The sequence below is a fragment of the Drosophila busckii genome, chromosome 3R, assembly GCF_011750605.1.
Source record: "Drosophila busckii strain San Diego stock center, stock number 13000-0081.31 chromosome 3R, ASM1175060v1, whole genome shotgun sequence".
Lineage (NCBI taxonomy): Eukaryota > Metazoa > Arthropoda > Insecta > Diptera > Drosophilidae > Drosophila > Drosophila busckii.
This window is the reverse complement of record NC_046607.1, coordinates 9,570,628-9,591,121: the sequence shown is the minus strand read 5'-3', so window position 1 is coordinate 9,591,121 and position 20,494 is coordinate 9,570,628. Positions and strand designations below refer to the sequence as shown.

The window sequence follows — 20,494 nt, the reverse complement described above, 5'->3', positions numbered from 1 at the left end:
ATATTATCAGCTGCGCTGACATTTTCTTTTGTTGCTGATGATTGTTGTTGTCACTGAGACTGCGACTGAGCCCGAGCTCTCTTTTAGTGCAATTTTTATATGAATTTTTGTGACACATTTAGTTGTGTGCGTTATTTTTATTTGTCTGACATTCGCAGTGTGGACTTTGGCGCAGCGTCCAGGCCAGGCCAGACCAAAAGGAGAACTGAACTTGTTGTTGTTGTTGGCCTGCGTATGTGTCATTTTGTCACATACTCTTTATGTTTTATTTAGCAGTGCTGACTGTTTGCCTTCGACTGCGACTTGGCCATTCGCTTTAAGCGCCTTTTAGTTCTGCATTTTATGTGCCACCAGTCAGTGGCATGGCCACAAAACCCTCACGCCTTGCTTTATAAAACTTTGTAGCCTCGCTATACTGCTTGCTTCATATTTTATGAGTTTTCATTTCCAGCAGCAGCAGCAGGAGCGGGGCCAAAGATAACCGCCTTGAACTGAACGCTAGTTTAATAAAAACATTTTCCTTGTCTCTTGCGCTTGGCTGTTTAATTACTTATCGCTCGAGGGCAGCCATTGTCAATTTTTTAAACGTTCGCCGTTTCGTTACGCTTTTGACACTTAATAGCTATTTATGGCCCGGCTTGCCCTCTAAGCCGCACCCATACGCGCACTCTTGCAGATTTATTTGTGTTTGTTGAGGCATTTTTGTGGGCTAGCTATATTTTATTTTCGCCATTTCATCATAAATATTTACGCACGTCCCCATATAAGATATACAACTTTAATGGCAATCGCGTCGCCAGACGCCAGACAATATATAATATTGGCGTTGGTATTTTATTGAAGTTTAGTTAGCTACCCAAGGCTTGTTCGGTTTGCCTTTTGAATGTTGAACAATACTTGTTACTTTGGCACTCGACAGACACACACACACACACACACAAGTTGACAATGTTGTGCTGTTGTATTTAAAAGGATTATGCACTTGTGTTCAACTTGGAGTGCAGCAGCAGCTGCCTGCCTGCCTTGAAAGCCGTCGCGTGTTGTAAGCTGTGATAAATTGCTCCTCAACTGAGAAACAATTGAACAGACAGAACTCTCTGGCAAGGCACTGGGCACTTGAGCAACTACAAGTAGCTGTTGGCGAGGTGTAACTGCCGCACCACAACAAGCCCGCCCCTAAAAAAGCTTTTCTTGCAAGTGGCCAGCACACACACACACATGCGCACATGTGTCATGCAGCAAACAAAAAACAATTGCAGTTATTCTCTTTAGCAAAAAAGTTTTATTGAAAAACATTTTAATGTATATCAGTTGCTATAGTTACCATTGTTGTTGTTGTTGCTAGTGCTGACCATTCTAGTTGCTGACTTTTGACATAATTTGAAATTGCATTGTCAAGTGCGCCAGACCACAGTGCCACATGCAACTTGCAGCAAAAACTAACATAATTTATTGTACACAGATGCACATGCTCATGCCCTTTATCTCTTAGTCCGTTACACATATATATTTCTATTTTAAATTAATACTTTTTGCTGCGTGCTCTGTTGTTGTGCTATATGAATATGATTTGATTTGAGTCTGCACTTTCGAGTGTTTGGCGCAGTGCCTTGCAGTTGTTAGAAAGCAATACAAGACTTTTGCTTTAGCAGCAGTTTGCTGGCTGCCAAGATTTTTGCTGACACTTGATTTATGTATTTGATTATATTTTGTAGATTTTCTATGGCAGGCAGCTGAGCGATTAATCAGTCGGTAGCAAAGCAAACTGCTTTTAACTACGCAGCGAGCGCCATTAAACTGACATTAATGAGCTCGAAATAAACTAATGTAGCCCAGGCAGCAACATTCATTTAGCAACTAACAGCAATCGTATCTCAGACGCTGGCACAGACTTCAGCGCTCAGCACAGGTGGCGCACATTTGCTGCTTTGCCGAAATAAACATGCATATTTATGCGAGAATAAAGAACAGTTGCAGCAGAGCATAGAATGCCGTTTCTTTCTGAATAGTAACATATATAGCGCATACGCAGTGTGTGCCGCAAGCCAAAGCTATGTGCTGGTCAGCAAACCCATTTTGCCCCGGCGATAAATTAACAACAACAACAGCAAGGGTAGAGCTGATGGCATAGATGGTTGGACAGACGCGTTTAGTGAGTCAGTGAGTCAGTCAGGCTGCTGCTGCTGCTGCTGCTAGAGTCAATGAATGAAGTGAAATTACTTAATGGTACCAAATTGTACTTTGCTTAATTACTCGGACACAGATACCCAACCACAGTGTATACACAAAGCAACACACACTAACATACACACGCATACACGTCTGCATGTTATTTATACCTTTTGTTGGCCTCGACGTAGACGTGGGTGCCTCTTGGTTCGTTACGTACAGACGCGCGGCTCTTAGCGCTCGTAAACTTAATCGCACTCAATGTATGCGTGTGTTTTCGCATGTGTGTGTGCCTGCTTTATGGCTGGCTTCTTTTGAGCTTTGCGCTTTGTATGCGCTTACTTACTTGCCATACATATTATTAACGATGTTGTTGTTGTTGTTGCTCTTATATTACGATTGCTGTTTTTACTTTTGACTTTTCGCACGCTGCCCTCGCACGCTGTGCTTGAATCAATTTCATCTTCATTTGCATTTATTTAAATCTACATGGGCTTACATGACGTATGCGCAATTTACATAAGTTAATCGCTTCACTTTAAGTCTTGACTTCTACTATTAATAGCTTATCAGCTCTTTTTGCCATAAGCAACTGTTTTCAACTCCTGTCCGCAAATATTTTTTTTGTTAATGGTGTGGTCGAGAGTGAGTGGGAGGGGACACCTGTGTGCACATGATGTAATATACACAACATACATAGCCCCTGCTACTGGTCTGCTCTGTTCTGTTCTGTTTGGGGCGAGGACAACACACAACAGCATTTTAATAATTACGCAGTGCATTAACTTTTGGCCCTTGTTGTCGTCGTGGCTGTTGCTGCCGCTGCTGCTGTCGCTGCTGCTGCGGCTGTTGTAATTGCATAATAACAATGTGTGTTGTCCGGCGGCGTCAAATCATTTTGTGTGCGTTAAACAAACAATGTACAATCTACAAACACAACACACACTACGGCTGGCTGTCGCCAGCTGCAGTTACAGTATGTGTGGTGTGTGTGTTTACAGTGAATTATTTATGCTGAATTCAACGTAAAACGGTTTATTGTTGTTACTGCGCGGCTATTGTGTCATTTTATTAGTTTTCAAAATTTGGGTTAATTAAAAATTTATTTGCGGCAATTCTTTGCTCTCTTTTCCCCAAAGCAAACAAAACACACACGTACACACACACACACATTGAAACATTGATTTGTATTTGTACTTGGCTTTGTGTGGAGTGTGAGTCTGGCCTCATTATTTATTGTCCTGCGAGAATTTGTGCTCATTTTCTCGTTGCAGGATATCCGATAGATGTTTCGAGCTGCCAATTTAATCGATTTTAGCCAAAATATATGCACTAGAAGTCGAAATAGCCGGAGGATATGCCAGTGAATTGATATGGCAATGCATTTATCATTCGCCCTCGTCAATCATAATTAGCATGCGCTCATTAATGCAAATAAGCAGCATACCTAACGAAATTAATATTCAATTCAAGCGAATGCAGCGCAGCGCTGAGCTCAACTCTCTGGATAATTCCAGTGCTCAAATAAATAAACTTGCATTATTCTTATTCTATAACAAAATTTCGTCACACTTCATTGCTCACACCCATTGGGGCGGGGGGAGGGCATTGACAAATGTAAATTTCCTGGCACTATAATAATATTTTCCAACAAATATCACAAATCGGCAATAGCAAAATAAACGGCTAACAAATATTTATAGTGGCAGGCAGGCAGGCAAAGCGAAAACGAAAACGAAGGCGAAGGACATACATGTATCTAGATAGAAGGGAAGCGGGAAGGGGGAGGGGCCAAGCAGAATGCAATATTTATTACAAGTTGCATTCAAGACAGCTCAGACAACAACATACACAATGGCTGTCAGTCGAAAACAAGCAACTAAAAGCGTAGCAGAGCCAGAGAGCAAAGGCTTTCAAGCAGTAGCTGGAGCAGGAGCAATTGCTGCAGGTCCTGCTGCTCGCTGCTCGCCTGTCTTGCTCATTCCTTCGCCTGAGCCCCAGTCCAATTCTAGTCAGCGTCAGGCAACAATGTTAGTATTATGGCAACATGAATGAAACAGCGTTGGAAGCGGCAGTCGGCAGCCAGCAGCAGCAGCAGCAGTCTATTGGCATTCAAGGATATTCAGCTTGCCTGCCTGGCTGGCATGGCATGGCATGGCATGGTTAAGTAATAGCAAAGGCATTCGCAGTGAAAATCATTTAAATACAAGTCAATGTCAGGCACTGAACTCTAGCATAGGAGTTACGTTCTGGTACGTGCTAGCCAAATAGAAAAAATAGAAAAATCAACTCTACGAAATTGCGCTGAAATGAGCTTTTTAATGCCAATAAAGCATAAATCGTGTGCAGACTATAAGCCATCAACATGAGCTGCTAGCTGATAGTCTTGGCTAACTATATTATGATTTTCTTGCAGTGCATGGAAATTGTGTGTAAGCGACAACGCATACGGTTAATAAATGCCAGCCAGGTCCTAAGCCTGGCCACAATAGCAGCAAATCTCAGCAGCAGCGGCAGCAGCATTGAATACATTTAATTCAGGGACATCAAAATGAGCTATGCTGACAGTTGGGTACGCAGGTAATGTATTTTCGTTTTATAGGCTCATTAAATTACGCTTTATTGCCGTTAAAATAAAATATGATGTGATAAAAATGCCTAGCCCCAAGCCTCGAGCGAGCCTCGACTCGGCACGCTTAAAATTGCGTTTTAAATGCGCTAATAAAAATTACATTGAGGCATTAGCTAAAGCTGTTCAAGTAGAGCGAGAGCGAGAGCGTAAGCCAATATGCGTTGCACCTGCTTAATGGCGGCAACTTTTGTTGACTGTTGTCAAAAGAATTTCAACGCTCAACGCTTTACGCTTTACGCTGCTTTTAATTAGTGCACTTTTTCGCTTGTTGTTTTTTTTTTGGCAGCCTAGTCGAGTCGAGTTGTCGTTGTCGTTGTCGAGGGCTGTCACATTTGAATAAAATGAATGGAAACGTTGGGAGAGAATGAAAGAAGCTTAGAGCTTGCCGCCTGCAACAAAAGTAGCAAGCACAATCAGAACTGAGCCCGTTACGTAGTCAGCGCTTCTCAGTAGAGAGAAACTGTCAGCCAAAACTAATCGGATTAGTGTGTCAGTACTTTTTGCAGACCTTACGCCACATGTGTGACCCACACCGGCAGTCGAGCCACCGCCACCGGGTGGTTGATGCCACACATACGCTGCATGGGTGTTGGGTGTTGGGTGTTGGGTGTTGCGTTCGTTAGCCTAAGTGACCTCCATGCAGAAGCTGAAGCTGCGTCTCCCCAGCACGTTTTAATGTAATTAAAAAAATATCCATACATGTCCTACTAGGCAGCCATACATACTATATATTATATATATATATATATTTAAATATATGCGTCAGTGTGTGTGTGTGTAGTGTCTGTGTCTGCGCGTCAGGTGAGGCGAGTTAAATCTGTGCTAAGTCTACGGCTTTGGCCTTAAATTCTCAAATCCACATTCATTTCAAACTGAGCAACTGCTGCTCATATCTGACAGGGACATGGACAGCGACGCGTCATTTCAAAGTGAACGTGCATAATTTTGACGTATGCGATTACAACTGGCAGCACAACAAATGGCACAAGAACAACAAACAGCAAACAGCATGTAAGTCTCTGCTCTGTTCGCCTTGGAGGAGACAACACTGTCGACTCGCTGCCATAAACAATGTCAAAATACAAAAAGTGGAGTAAAGCGTCAGACTAAAAAACTAAACAAAAACGCTGCCAGCAATAAAAGTAGAGACCGCGTCAGGCACCAGCAAAAGAACATCAATCAACGCCAGGGAGAGGGAATGTGAGGCACGCGATAGAGCCAAAGGTACAACTACGCGTAGCTACGATAGCCAAACGCTCTCACTGTCTCTCTCACTCTTTCACTCTCTGCGTGTGTGTGTGTGTGTGCGTTGCAAGTTGTTTGTAGCATTTACATGCTGTTCTGGCGACCACAAAATACCAACTAGTCACGAACCGAGGAGCAGCAGCAGCAGCAAGGATAGCGCAAGGGCAAAACCAACACTGACTACAGTCAGTTCACTTACAGTCGCTGCCAGGCAGGCAAGCATAACTACTACATGCGCATAAATATCATATATACGTATATATAGAAATGCATGAGCAAACACTTGCTGGTGACCCAACCAGATTAAAAGTGTTGCTGGGGCCAAAAATTGAACAAGCCTTTAAGCCTGTACCAATATATGCAGATATACTAGCTAGAATGTCAGTGTATGTGTGTCTCTGTGTGTGTGTGTGTCGCCTAGTGTCAAGCTAAGCAGCGATTGCTGTTGGCTTAAGGCAATGCATTTCATATTGGCTTATGAATTTTGAATTTTATCTAACTGAATAAAATTCCATGCATTTGTTTACTTTATAAAATGTATGAAAGAAAGAATTTATGGCACTTGATTAAAATTTTGTGCCAAAAGAAAGAAATATGTGAGTGTAGAACTTGCAATTTGCATTTTATATAAATTAGAAACTATAAAACGAGCTTGTGAAATATTGTTAGAAATTCAATTAAATAAATAAATATATTTAGTTAGAGCTGGAAAAGCTGAGATCAATGGCTGAGCTTAAAATGGCATAGCAAACGGAGATCGATATATAAACTAGTAGCTTAATATAGAATAAAATGCAGCAGCTGTATGAGAATTAGTAGCAGGAAGTCGCGCGTGGAATTAAAGCAATGAAAGCGAAGGATAAGAAAATTCAAGAATACTTGAATTTAATTCAATATAAGCTTATCAATACAATAAAGAATAAACAATATTTACAGAACCAAACCCTACACATCTGTTTTTATTTTCTTTTTATCTTTATCTAGACCAATTTCATAAATTTATTATAATAGTCATAAGTTTTGACTATAAGATAAGTTTGTTCTGATATCTTTTTTTTGTCATCGTAGCTAAATTGCTAACAAAAACGTTCAAACTTCTTACATTGACTTTATATAGACCATGAGCTTGTAGGCACATAAATATAGTAATAAAATATGTATGTAAGTGCGGGCTTGTTTATTAGCTACATACATACAAACATATTGGTATAGTATATTTATATATTTTGTGGTGTTGTGTGTGGCGCAGCCGCTGTGTTGGTAATTACAGGTGTCGTTGTAATAAATTACCTCTGAATTTACTGTTTGTCGTACGCAGCGTTTGCTGTCTTGTGGCAGTTGTTGTTGTCGCTATTGTAGTTGTTGTTGTTGTTGCTGTTGTTGTTGTTGTTATCGGTGTCGCTGTCAACGTCGTTGTAGTTGTGTTCATTGTTCTTGTCACTGCTGCCAAACCGTAGAGCAAGCTGCCAGCTAGCAGCAGCAACAGCAGCAGCGAAGGAGGAGGAGGAAGGTGGGATGAGCCGTCGGCCAGTGGCACTGGCTGCTGCTGGCAGCTCGCATGTCCTGCCATTGATAAGCTTTATTAAAAAGGATAATGAGCCCGGGGCTACACGTAAGCGGGGCAGTCCTTGTAAGTGTATGCATGTGTGTATGTGTGTGTGTGTGTGTGTGTGCTTGCCCTGCCTTGTACATGTGTCCATTATAAGTTTTGTTGTTGTTTACGAGCTGTTGCCGCTTATTATTATTGTAGTTGCTGCTGCTGCTGCCGTTGCCGTTGCCATTGCTGTTGCTGTTAATAGTTATGAGTTAATAGTTCTTTGTTTTCATGTCGTTTGTCGTTTCTCTCTTTTCATTACTTTTTTTGCGGATTATTATAATTACTTTCTGTGTGGCGCATATAATGAAATTAACTGTATACTTTATAGAGAGTTCCACTGCGCCCGACATCAAGTACAATCGAGGCCTGCATATGGCAGCGTTTTAGCCACGACCTTTGACTATTTATGTAATCATTGAATATACACACACACATACACACATATAGTTCGTAGCTCGTAGCCAGCAGTTGGCTCTTGGCCTCGTTTACAGCCATGTTTTTGGCTGGAAAAGTTTGCGCCAAACGACTTTTTGATGTTGTTGATTAAGTTTTGATTAGCTGCGCTGTCGATTTGCACAACAAGCTCCAAAAATATCAGCCCAAGCGAACACACACACACACACACACACGCACAGACAGTAAGTGAGCATAACTTTTGGGTTGTTGCAGTAACAGCTGGGAAAACACGCAGCGTCTGTCTTGGAGGATACGCTTGCATCCTTGAAATTAACTGAGCGAGATGTATTTCATTTGGAGCGCATGTATTGCATTAAATGCAGCTGCAAAGTTTGTGCAAAAGTTTTCTGGCAGCGGCTTTATAGCTTAGCTCCACTTCATTCCCTAATCCGATCAATGTTGCAAGCGAATTTGAATTTGAGGCATGCAAACGTATGTGGCACACACTGAATTTTGCTTAATTTCGCATTTTATTCGCATATCAGTTACTTAAAAGTTTGCAGTTCAACACTTGCTGCAATTGCAAGGCATCGAAGCCAACTGCCACTCAGTGCTAAACAGGAAACGGAAATTGCTTTGCAAACACTTTGCAGCAAGCTTAGTGCAGGCGGCAGGCGGCAGGTCGCGTGGCAAGCGCCACAGCAAATAGTGTAAGAGTCAAGTGAAGTCAGGTTAAGGCTTTCTTACACCCTTTTTGGTGTTAAAGCCAAACCCGAACCCGAACCCGAACCCTCGCAACCGCCCCCAGTCCACCCGCTTGCGCTTGCGTAATTTTCTTGCGCTAGTTCCAGCAGTTTACTTCGTGGCTTTCGTCTTTTATGGTCATAAGCAATGTAAAATATGAATTGCGGTTGCTGAAAATCTCTGCAGCAAAACGGCCAATGCCAACGCCAGCGCCAGCGCCAGCACCAGAGCCAACACTACAACCTTAACCAAATCCCTTTTCGAGCTGCCAGCCATGTGGCTTGTTGACTTTGTGGCGCATACGTTAGTTGGCAACTCAGGTGGCTCGGCTAGCCGCCAGCTAAATGCTCTAACCACGACCAAGCTACAGCATTTGTAAGCTCCTAGCGCTTGGCATGACAAAAGTGTGTTAGAGCCAGCGAAAGCAGCAGCTACTGCATTTAATTTCGCGCTTGTGTGGCACATTCCCATTTATGTCTAAATCCACTTTGGACTTGCGCAAAAAATTAAGTGCACACACACACACACTTTTCACACACACACACACAGATGTGTGTAATTTGCCGCAGTCTTGTGGCTGAAACGTCGAGTAGCTGTGTCGTCTTATTGAAAGTTGTTGTAAGTTAAATTATGGCCAAAATGCTGCTGACGGCTTTAGCTGTATTGCGTTTATACGCGAGTGTGTTTGGCTCAAATTACCTTTAAATTGAAAATTATTGTATGTGAGCTTGCGCTTAACTCGCATTTACCTCGCCCCACCCCAAGCCCAGCGCATCGCTTCGCCTTAAAGCCCGCACTGCATAACTCACAACTCAACTTCACCGTGCGAAGAAAAATAAAAATAACAAAAGCAAAAAAGAATTCGCTCTGCTTGCTGCTGTTCCAAATTGCGGTAGCTTTTTGTGGTTGGCATTTGGCCAATGGCATATGTTGGCGTCTGCTGGCTTTCAATGTTTTTCCAGCTTTGATATACTTTTACTCTAAGCTGATGCTCTGGAGACCACAGACGCTTGTCATGTAAATAAATTAATGTGCGGCAGGTTGCGTAAGCAACTGCCTGATGTCTAAATTTGGCTATAGGAGAGAATTTAAACTGAGATTAGAGCGCCTCAGCAGCAGCAGCACAAAAAAGTGTAGCATACTTTTGTGGTTGAAATTCGAGTGCGTCAATTTGAGCTTTAAACTTGCTCAATTTGTAGAGCCTGCGAGCTGTGTTTGTTACACTCTGATCTCAGGTTAGATTGTTTGCCTAACGGGGTCGTAAATAATTCATTTGATAGCTTGACATAACAGCAGCAGCAGCAGCAGCAACAACAACAACACATAGACTCGTTAGTATAGAAACACATAAACACACACAGCAGTAGCCAATATATTGTCGCAGCTGTCTGGTGTTGGTCAAGCAGCCGAAACGGTGACAGTTTCCGTCGATATGCTGCTTGGGGATCTGTCCACTGTTACAAGATTTCGTGATTTATATGTTTTCGCTTTGACGTGACTCGACGCTTGGCCCTCTCGCTTATCGATTTTGGGCCGCCCGTTTTATGAAACGAAACGACACTCGACGTAGCAAACTTTGTTTTGCCTTTCGGCTTTATGTGCGGTACAGTGCGGTGCGGTTGCGCTTGCGGTGAGCGAAACGCAAACTTCAGCAAAATAGCATGGCGTCATTAATTTTACTATCTGCTTCAGCGACCAAGCGACCAAGCGACCAAGCGACTGAGCGACCCACAAGGGAGCGTTACAATTGCCGCAAACCGCGTGCGCGTAGCGTTGCAATAATCTTGTTTTTGGGGGAGCCACTCACACTGACTAGTGGCTCGCACTTTTATGTGGTTCGCTGGCTAACTTTCAGCTTTCGACGAGTTCCAAATAGTTTGCATGCCACGGTTGAGTGAAAATAGCTGTAAATGGCAAACAGATCAAATGAAAAACTTTAATCTATTTTCAATTACGAAGCAACAACCTTAGCAGCCTACTCAGCACTCAGAGCAGGAGAGCTCAGCAATAAAGCTTAACTGAGAGCTGCTGCTGCTGCTGCCTTGCATTTGCTTTAAGCGCCATTATTTGAGAAAACTTTGTTAAACTGTGTGCTCCGAACATTTAACCTGACAAACGTTGATGCAAATTAAAACCCGAGTATCCATCAGCTTTGTGCTTGCGGCGCCGCCTGCCTGCAGAAGCAGCAGCAGCAGCAGCAGCTTATTTATAATCATGTTCAGCTGAGCGGCATTTAAGCCCTCAGCCCGTACCATTATTTAACAGGGAATATCCATGTGCTTAAAGCCTTTCAGATGATGCCTCAAAGTCAGGGGAATTGCGTATTTCAAAAGTTTCTGACCCAAAAGGATTTGCCATATGTGTGCATGTGTGTGTGCGTGTGTGTGGGTTGAGCAACTGCTGCAAATAACAAACAAACGACTATGGATTTTGTTTGCTTGACTTTACTGCCACTTTGGTCTGGTCTGGTCTGGTCTGGTCGGTGGGTTGGAGTGTTGAAAAACAGCTTTGGCTATTTGTTCGAATGGCCATTATCTTTATCATCAATGTAACGGCCGACAAGCAAGTGGCAAGTCTCTTTTACTTGCCACTCGCCACACATGCCGCATGCAACAACAATAAGCTGCTGCTGACTGTTGCGTCGTCGTCGTCGTCGTTGTTGTCATGGCAAAGCAACATATTCAATTTGCTTTTTGTGCTCTTTATGCCTGAGCTAAGCAGTTTAACATTTCTTGCCCACAAATTGTTGGAATTTTAACGAAACAAATGCTCAGCTTAGATTTTTACTAATCGCCTTAAGCTCTGCTCCGACAGTAGAATAGAGAAATCATAATTCATATGCTGTGAACTGCAGACTAATTCAAGCATTTTAATTCCAAACTCTGCAGCTGCAAATAATAAAAGTGGCAATCAAGTAAATTCTGCATTGCAATGCAAGTGTCAAGTGCATGCTATCAACTTAAACAATTGCCGGCAATTAAATTTAATGCCAGTCAAACTTTAGCTTTGAGTTGTTTGATTTTTCGGGAGCGACTGTTGACAAGCTCTCAGCTCAGTGCTGGGTTGGTAGGTTGGCTGTCATGGTCTCTGAGGCTATAAAAATTCCAACAATATGGCTAAGCTCATCAGCAGGTCTTAGGGCAAGCCCCAAAGCTACAACTGAGCCAACATCTGAGTGAGAGCGAGAGCTAGAGCCAGAGTTAAGGTAAAGTAAAGGTAAAAGGTGGAATTACAATTTAAAATGCATGCATAATAAATAAGTGCTCTGAAGGCTCTGACGAAGGCTCTCAGCATAACCACCAACAAGGCAAGAGCACAACTAGCACAATGACTAATGCTGTTGTGGCCAGGCTAACACAATAATAACAACAACAACAACAACAACAGCAACAGGAACGAAAAGCAACAGACATATAACGCCACTCAGTTGAACTACACTTCGCATAACTGGGCCACAAATTCCTTATCTGTGCATTTGTTGGAGAGTAAATGTGACCGAGCCCAGAGGCACTTAAAGCATACTTAAACATTTTTTGCATTTCCAAACAAATGTTGCTCCGAAATGTAAGTGCATGTGGTCAAGTTTGTGCAGCTAACAACAGTTGCAAATTAATTACGTTGCTATTGCTTTTCGTGCCTAAGCTTACTATTTTCTTAACTGTTTTAACCACCCACTCCCACGACAATTAGTCCACACACACACACACACAACTTTGAAAAGTTTGCAGCGCATTTATCGTTTGCTTGTTTAATTAGGCTGCTGCCACTTGGCGCAAAGCAATCAGCTGCTTTCACCATTAACCATGCGCCGCTCTTGTTGTGCCACAATGAACTCACACACATACATAAAATATATGTGAGCATTTGAATACACAGAAAGAAATGATGCACTCAGTGCTTTGCATATTCAAATACCAGCTGTAAGTCTTAAGAAACTCAATTTAATGGTCGAGCATATTATATTTATATCGCTAAAGCAGAGTTTGAAATATTTAATTGTATTTTAAGCACTTCATTGACATTGAGCAATAGTTGCAAGTAGTTAGATATCCAGTAATGAGACTTATCTAGATTTAATACCAGAACCTAAATTACTAAACAGCTTTTGTCTCTGCTCAACACAAAAGTTACTTCCATGTCTCTGCAAAATTAAAGTCGAGTATTTTCGAAAATATCATAATTTATGTTGAATAATGGCAAAAATTTAGTTCATGAATTTTATTCTATATTGTTGTAGATGTGAACGCATGTAATTTTTAATAGTTATTTTAAAAACTATGTTTCTCAATTTTATACACAATTTTAAAGTTTTGCACAGAAAAGAAAATCGAAACATTTTCATTATAATTATTGAAAATATTTCAAAGAAGATTAACTCTAAATATAGCAGCTGCAGAATAATAATATTAAAGGCGACTTGAATTGAAGTGCACGTAAGCTTATGATACGCTCATCAATCCGATTAATTATATTTGTAGCACAAGAGTACTCAACTAAAAATCTATTTAATAATTCTCTTATATAATTTTATTCAAAGGTAAATGTTTGATTAATTTTTGCATTTCATATTTGGTATATATTCGAATAATGCCTGCTAGGTGAGAGGTTCACTTCTGCCCAATAAATTAATATGGTAAAACCTATTAAAAGGCTGACAATTTCATATTTAATGAAACGCTAAAGGATTAGCCAATTTTTTATTATAAAATTGGCAATTATTTGTGAATAATTTTTTTCTTCGTGCATGCTTGCAGCTCTTGCTATCATATAATATATCGCGTTTATACAACAAGCACAAAAAACTGAATGTAGGCTGCAACGAATTAAAGCATTGAAATTATTCATACTAGCGATTGCTACTGTCTATATATATATATGTTTTTTATTGAAATAATTGTTGCATGCTCGCTGTATTTGCGCAAGTTTGATTGGGTTTGCTTGTTCGTGTTTAACTATTTTGTTATGTGAGCTGCTGCTTCACACTTGATAATCTCTATGCCTTTTATTACGCTCAACGCCTCAAACATTTTAAATTGAAAAGTTGTGTGTTTGGCAAGCTTCAGCTTCAGCTTCGGCTTCAGGGCCCCGCATAATTTGTCTATTGTTTTTTGCTAAGCTTATGCGGGCAGCAGCTCTCTAACCTCTGCCCCTAATCCTGGCCGAATGCTTTTTGCGCAAATATTAAAATTAATATCGCTTATGAACTCAAACACCTTGCTAAGTGTACAACTTAAATTTATTCACACACACACACACACATACAGTTATATACACGTGTGGCAAGCACATAAGTATGCGTAATAATGACTTAAGCATTATCCTGCATATAAAGTTGTTCATTTCATTGTTGTTTCTCGCACATTTCCTCTTTGATTTTACTCCACAGCAGCAGCAGGAGCAGCAGCAACAAGGAGGAGGAGCGACCTTGGCTGCTTGTGTATGCTGTGGAAGTTTTGCCGCTTTCCATGGCTGCCATACATTAACTTTTGGCTTACATATCGATTGTTATTGTTGGCATTGTGTTGCATGCATAATAAACTATATGAAAGGCATAACATTTTTTGCACCATCGCTGGGCAGCTGAACGGAACTGAACTGGGCGATGTTTACAATAAAAATTTAATGTCGTATTTATACGCCCAACGATTTGTAAAGATTTTTTGCTGCTCTCTCGAACTTTCTTTGTTTGTCGCCCACTTGCTGCTGTCTAAAACATAATATCAATTCTCTGGCTCCCGCTGTGTCACTCTACTTAGCTTATTTTTAATTTTGATTCTATTCGATTCTGCTCACATTGTAAATGCCAATTGATAAATCAATTCCATAGCTAACTAATCGAATGCAAAAAACAACAACTTGTTTGTTTGAGCATCAATTCCCGTGAACTTTCTACAACAAAACATTTCCAAATTCAAAATAATTGTATGCCTAGCAACATACAATGCATACAGACTGTACACATGCTGACATTCTCATCACAAAAATACAACATTTTTTCGTAAATTAAACAAGCGAACAAAATGTATATACAAACATAGATATATATATGTATGTATATGAAATGTGGAAACCGTGAGACCAACTGACACAAAAGACCGACCAGCTGTTTATTTTGGGCTTTTTTAGTTGTTCATGAATTCATTGATTTTATTGTTTTTTATTGCCACAGTGTTGGACTAACGCAATAAAAAGATAAAAAGCAAATCGCTAGGCAGAGCGAGCAAGAGAGAGAGAGAGAGCGAGAACTGCTGTAATTTCTGTCGTTTGGCAGGAAATGCGAAAATGTTTTCAAATCACTGAAGCACAAAAATTTCAGTCGCATTGCTGGCGAAAAAAATAAAATTATACGTCAATGCTCTAATAGGTGCGGCAGCTAAGTCGCTGGTATACATGGCGTATACGTGATTTTCACGTCGCATTTACGCTTTGTGAACTTGACAATGATTTTGGGCAAATGCTACAATTAATCGAATCGCAAGTTATTTGCAACATAACTCAAGCTGAAAGCTTTAATAATTATGCAGCCAGGCAGGCGCCACTCAGCCAATTAACATTGCTGTTGACCCAGTTCCACCTGCTCGGGCTAAGCACCATCGACTTGTGCATAAGTAGGCTGAGAGTCGTCGTCGCAGTACGCAGGACGACGTCAAAGTCATAATCGAAGGCAAGTCATCAGTGCATGGATCATTAACACGCTTGCCGCACAGACAACTTGATTGAACTTCTATGGCCTGCGCGTTGCGCATGGGCGGGGGTGGGGTGAGGGTGAGGCCAGTTTGAGTGGAGATTAATGCTAATGTGACAACTTAATCGAAAGTCATTTATAAGTCATGTCAAGTGGAGAGCCAACTTCAACCTCTTCGACTGGCTGACAACATTATGACGATGCCACAGCTGCGTTGTCACTGCTGACAACAGCGACACACACATACACATACACGTATGCGTATGCGTAAGCGTGTGTGTGTGTGTCAACGACAAAACCATAAAACAGCCAGCGGAAGAAACGCGCTAAATATTTGTACTAATTTTTCGGTGCTTTCATGTTTGCTGATAAGTTTATTGGCCAAAAAGAAAGAGGAGTAAAAGTAAAAGCGTAACATTTGCTTGGTACTTACCCGGCAAGCCTGATGTGATGCTGATAAGCACAAGTAGTTGCGTCACTAGCGCTTTGTAGCTGCTGCTCCGCCTGCTCGAGTTGCTCGAGTTGCTGCTCATTTTGTCGTTTATCGAGAGTTGTTTGGCTTTTATCGCGCAATGCGTTACTTTGTCAACGCGCGTTGTACGCCGCTGTGCGGGTGTGTGTGTGTGTGTGAGTAGCTACCACTCTTATCTGTCTAACGTTGCCTGACTGGCTGCGGAGCGGGCGGGGCGGGGCGGGACGGGGCGTTGTTGGTTGGTTAAGTGCCCGTACACACACTTGACTTTTATTGCACCGACACGACAATTTGCGCTAGTTACACTTGTTCAAGCTCAGGTTGCGCTAGTGCCGAAAATAATGTATGTAAAATTTGATTTGTTGCAACGCGCATTTAAAAAAAAATATACGAAAAGTATTTAATTACAAAATATAACAAACGCGAACACACTTTGCTGCAAATATAAACAAAAAGAACGATTAGCACACTTTTGGATTCGCTGGTTAAAATTAGTTGCTTTTATTATTATTATTTTTTGATTGACACTTTATGCACAGAGCGAGCGAGAGCAGAAATCAAATTTACAATAAATCTTTTGCTACAATGCACGTCAATTTATTTGTTAGTTTTGTTGCTGTTCTCTTTTTTTTTTTTGGGCACAGGCCATAATTTGTTCGCAGTTTCAATAACAATTTTTATTTGCAGCTCGTTTGGCGTTTTTAATCAGAAATTTACACAGTCACCGCATCAGGCAAACAAATTGCCATCGAGTCTATCGTGGCTGTTGCTTTTTTGTTTTTGTTTTTGTTTTATTGTTGTTAGTCGTGTTATTGTAACTGTAACTGTAGCATTTGTATTTGTGTTTCTGTTTGCAACTGCAGCCAAATGAAAGCACAATAAAAATTTTCAATCAAAACTTTTTACTCGCTTTCGTTAGCTTATTTTTCTTTTTTCGCTCGCTCTCTCTCTCTCTCTCTCTCGCTCTCTGTAACACTTTTGTTGCTTTTTAGCGCTCGTTAACTCCAAGGATTCGCTGCTTCGCTCCTATTTGTTTTTTTTTGCGCTGCCTTTTTTCTTGGCTTTGTTTTGTGTACGTTGCTTTTGCTTCTCTCAATTTTTAATGCAATTTCCACGCTTAACTGCACTTTTTGCAGTCCAGTCCCAGTTTGGCGCTGCTGTTGCTGGTCCTGTTGCCGTTTTATATTGCATTTATTTACACGCATACACTTTCACACCCATGCGCATCCAAACTCACACACACACACACACACAAACAGAATATGTATACAATTTGCATTGCGCCAACATGCATTTGTGTATGTATGTGTGTGTTCGCTTTTTTTTTATCTCTTCGCTCTTCCTAGATAAATTCCTTCTCCTCTCTTGTATATTTTTTTTCTTGCCTTTAGTGCCGTGTCCTGTTGCTCGCACAAATTCAAATTACTTTTGCCGTTATTGTTTGTATTGTTATTATTGTTGCTGCTTGTGTTTGTTCTTGCATGTCATGCTCATTTCTTCTATCAGTTTAGCAATTGTTTGTTGTAGTTTGTTCTTCGTGTTGCCAGTGCTGTCATCAAGTCTTCATTGTGTGTTCTGCAATGTGCTCGGGCCTCAGCTGTCTGAGTTAGGACACAAGTATCTTATAAACGCAGCTTCGATTCGGTACTTGTCGCTGCTCTGGCTTGCAATTGCTCCACGCCTGGGACATCTTTAAATTACTCGCATGCAATTTGTATAGCCTGCAATGGAAAAAAGAGAAACAAAATATATCAAAATTCTATTCACTTATCGTTTTTGTAGATGATTAAAAATATGGGAAGTGAATAATGCTGTATACCCTCTTTGGTGTGTTTTAACATAAATGTAGAAGAAAACAGGTTAAATAAATAACTACTTTTGCTTTTAAAAAAAGCTGCATTGCAGGGTAGAATAGATATGCAGACAGCAGATCAATAGATTTTCAATAATTAATGCAATGCCCATTTGTTAAGATTAATTATTTTTCAACAGTCCAATATAAAGCTGGACACTTAAAGTTTGGCAAGCACTTTATGTACAATATTTTAGAATTTTGTATTTTTTTTTTTTTTTAATTTTTATTGTTGGAAGACGCCATTGCACCGCGCACTTTGTATTAATCACCTGCAACATGTGAGTTTTTTTTTTTTTTGAAAAGGGGCCAAAACTGTTACTATCAAAAACTAATTGTTTCTCTCAGAAAGCATCAGATTGTTTCTATGCCAAGAAAATCAACTTTGAGACCACAGTGCAGTCCTTAAAACAAAGCACAATATGCTCAGCATGATATGAAATCTAGGACAGGAGAAATTTAATTTATGTTGATCATTATAGAATATTGTAAAGCTCTGATAGCTCTGTTCTAAACATTGCAATTAAACTTTTAACTTTTAAGTACTAATTATGTTACTTGTTGCTAAATAAATCAAAAAAGAAAATCTAATACTTCTAAAAATATTGAAAGCTATTGTTTTAACAAATACTAAGTATGCCTATTAAATATTAATAAATTAAGTCACTCATTATTTTTCAATTGTTCGAAATAGTTAGTAATTGAAAATATTTCACAGCTTTGTTATATTTTGAGTAATTTATATAAAATGCTAAAAATTGTGATGCCAAGTGTGACATTGAATATGTTGAAGTCCTTTTAAGACTGTTCTAATATCAGAGATAGCAATTTTCCGTAAGTCAAATAATTGTTAAGAACTGAAGAACTGAGTTACGAATTTTTTAATAAATGTAAGTCTATGCACACATTACAACTTTTTTTTATCTAAATTGCAGCTTTATTTTAATTAACATATTGCAGACGTCTTATTTAATCTTCAGTGCACACGTTCGAAGCATGTGCGCTTGGCTGTTCGTTTTTCATTTGCTCATGTAAGACAGTGAGATGGGCTAAGCGCAATTTGCAATGCCCTTTGATGTAACTTTGTATTTTCATAATTTATTAGTTCGGCCTGTAGTATTATGTGCTCAAAGTACTCGCTTTAATTTTAAACTTTTGCGATTCATGCTTCAACTTCAACTGGCTGCAAGGCAAGGCAAGGTAAGGCAAGAGACGGCTGGCTGGCTGACTGGCTGTCAGAATCTTGAATGCGATCGCACACATGGCCGGAAAATGCGTCACTCAGTGCCATTATTGTGCCATCACATTTCGAAACGTGTACACGGGTACGGGTATGTGCATAAGGTTGGGCTGGGCTGGCAGTGCGAGTTAAATAAGTCGTACGTCTGCAAAGGCTATTCTTATATTTAGCTGCAGCTAAAAAGGACGACGGCTGAAGGGCTTTGTTGCAGACAAAGTGCAAACAGCTACGACCATTATTATGCTTTATTTTCCGCTTGACACCTTTGGGCTGCGTTGCGCATTTCCTTTTCACAGTCAGCGCACGTCCATGGCCAGTGCTCGCCCCCAGAACCAGAACCAGAACCCTTTAAGCTTATGCGCGACTGGCTCGCCTATGTGTGTGTGTGCAAAAAGCCTTTTTTCTCATATATGCATGTATATGTATTTAGCTAGCCGAGAGGCAGAAAGTGCGGCCTCAACTTTATGCAAAAGTAAAATGCATGCATGCACTGCCTGAGGAGTGCAGAGCGGGGGAGTTTGTGGGGGTTGGGGTAGGCTGAAGTTGGGGGGTTCGAGCTTCTTATCAACATGGCAGTGAATGTCAGCTACGTCATGTCGTCGTCGTCGTCGTCGTCTGAATTGAAATTTATTATTCTGCTTTGTCGTGCGTATGCATATGCGCCAGAACATACAGGACGAGGCACTTTGCCACCCCCATCCACTTCTCCCCTCCCCTTATGTTGTTGGTGCGCTTGTTTTTAATATTTTGATGGTGGTGGTGGCCCGCACTCTGGCACCTGTCAGACGCGGCTCTCCACTTGTGTTAATTGCAAGCTGACGACCTTTGATGTATAAACTTTATTTCTTTTTCTAATTTCTGCCTTTCTTATTGCGCTTGAGTATATTGTTTACATGTCTCAATTATCCTTTGAGCTCTCACACACACACACACGCACACTCCCATGTACTGAACGCTTTGCTCATTTCGCTGCGCTCTCTCATTTCAAAGCATTCCACGCTGCGATGATTGGCAAGCAGCAATCATTACTTTGTTATCTGAAATTAAGGAGCCAAGGCTCAGCTCACCTTTGTAAGAAATGGCATAAGTTTGTCTACTTAATATGCTCGGGTTGTAGGCAATTTTTGATTGCATAAGTTTGCCATTTTCATGGCTGATTATCTAAGCCTAATACGTGGACTAATTCCAAGTCTGCTCAGCCTGCCTGCCGCGCCTTCATCCGGAGATAGCCGCAAGGAAATTTTTGCTAGCCACATTTAATGAAACCCCTGTCGTCGTCGTCGTCATGGGTCTTCTTCTTGTTATAGGCAACAGAAAAAAACTTGTTTCTTTTACTTATTTTGCTGCTGATAACATTTGCCATTTTGCCGCTTAGCACTTTTTGCAGCGCGTTGCCAAGTCTGGCTGACTGGCAAAATTATGCAAAGATTGTGTGCACAACTTCAGACAAACAGAGACAGAT

General features: G+C 40.8%; 1 protein-coding gene across 1 annotated transcript in view; it reads right to left on the bottom strand.

The window, feature by feature from the left end:
- The window catches only part of LOC117134631 (irregular chiasm C-roughest protein), a 67,517-nt gene extending 51,041 nt beyond the window's left edge, over positions 1-16,476 (bottom strand). The window contains 1 exon segment of the mRNA XM_017992223.1: positions 15,902-16,476. Coding sequence (XP_017847712.1) covers positions 15,902-16,001 — 100 coding nt within the window. The 5' untranslated portion in view covers positions 16,002-16,476.
- Between the last annotated feature and the right edge of the window lie 4,018 nt (positions 16,477-20,494).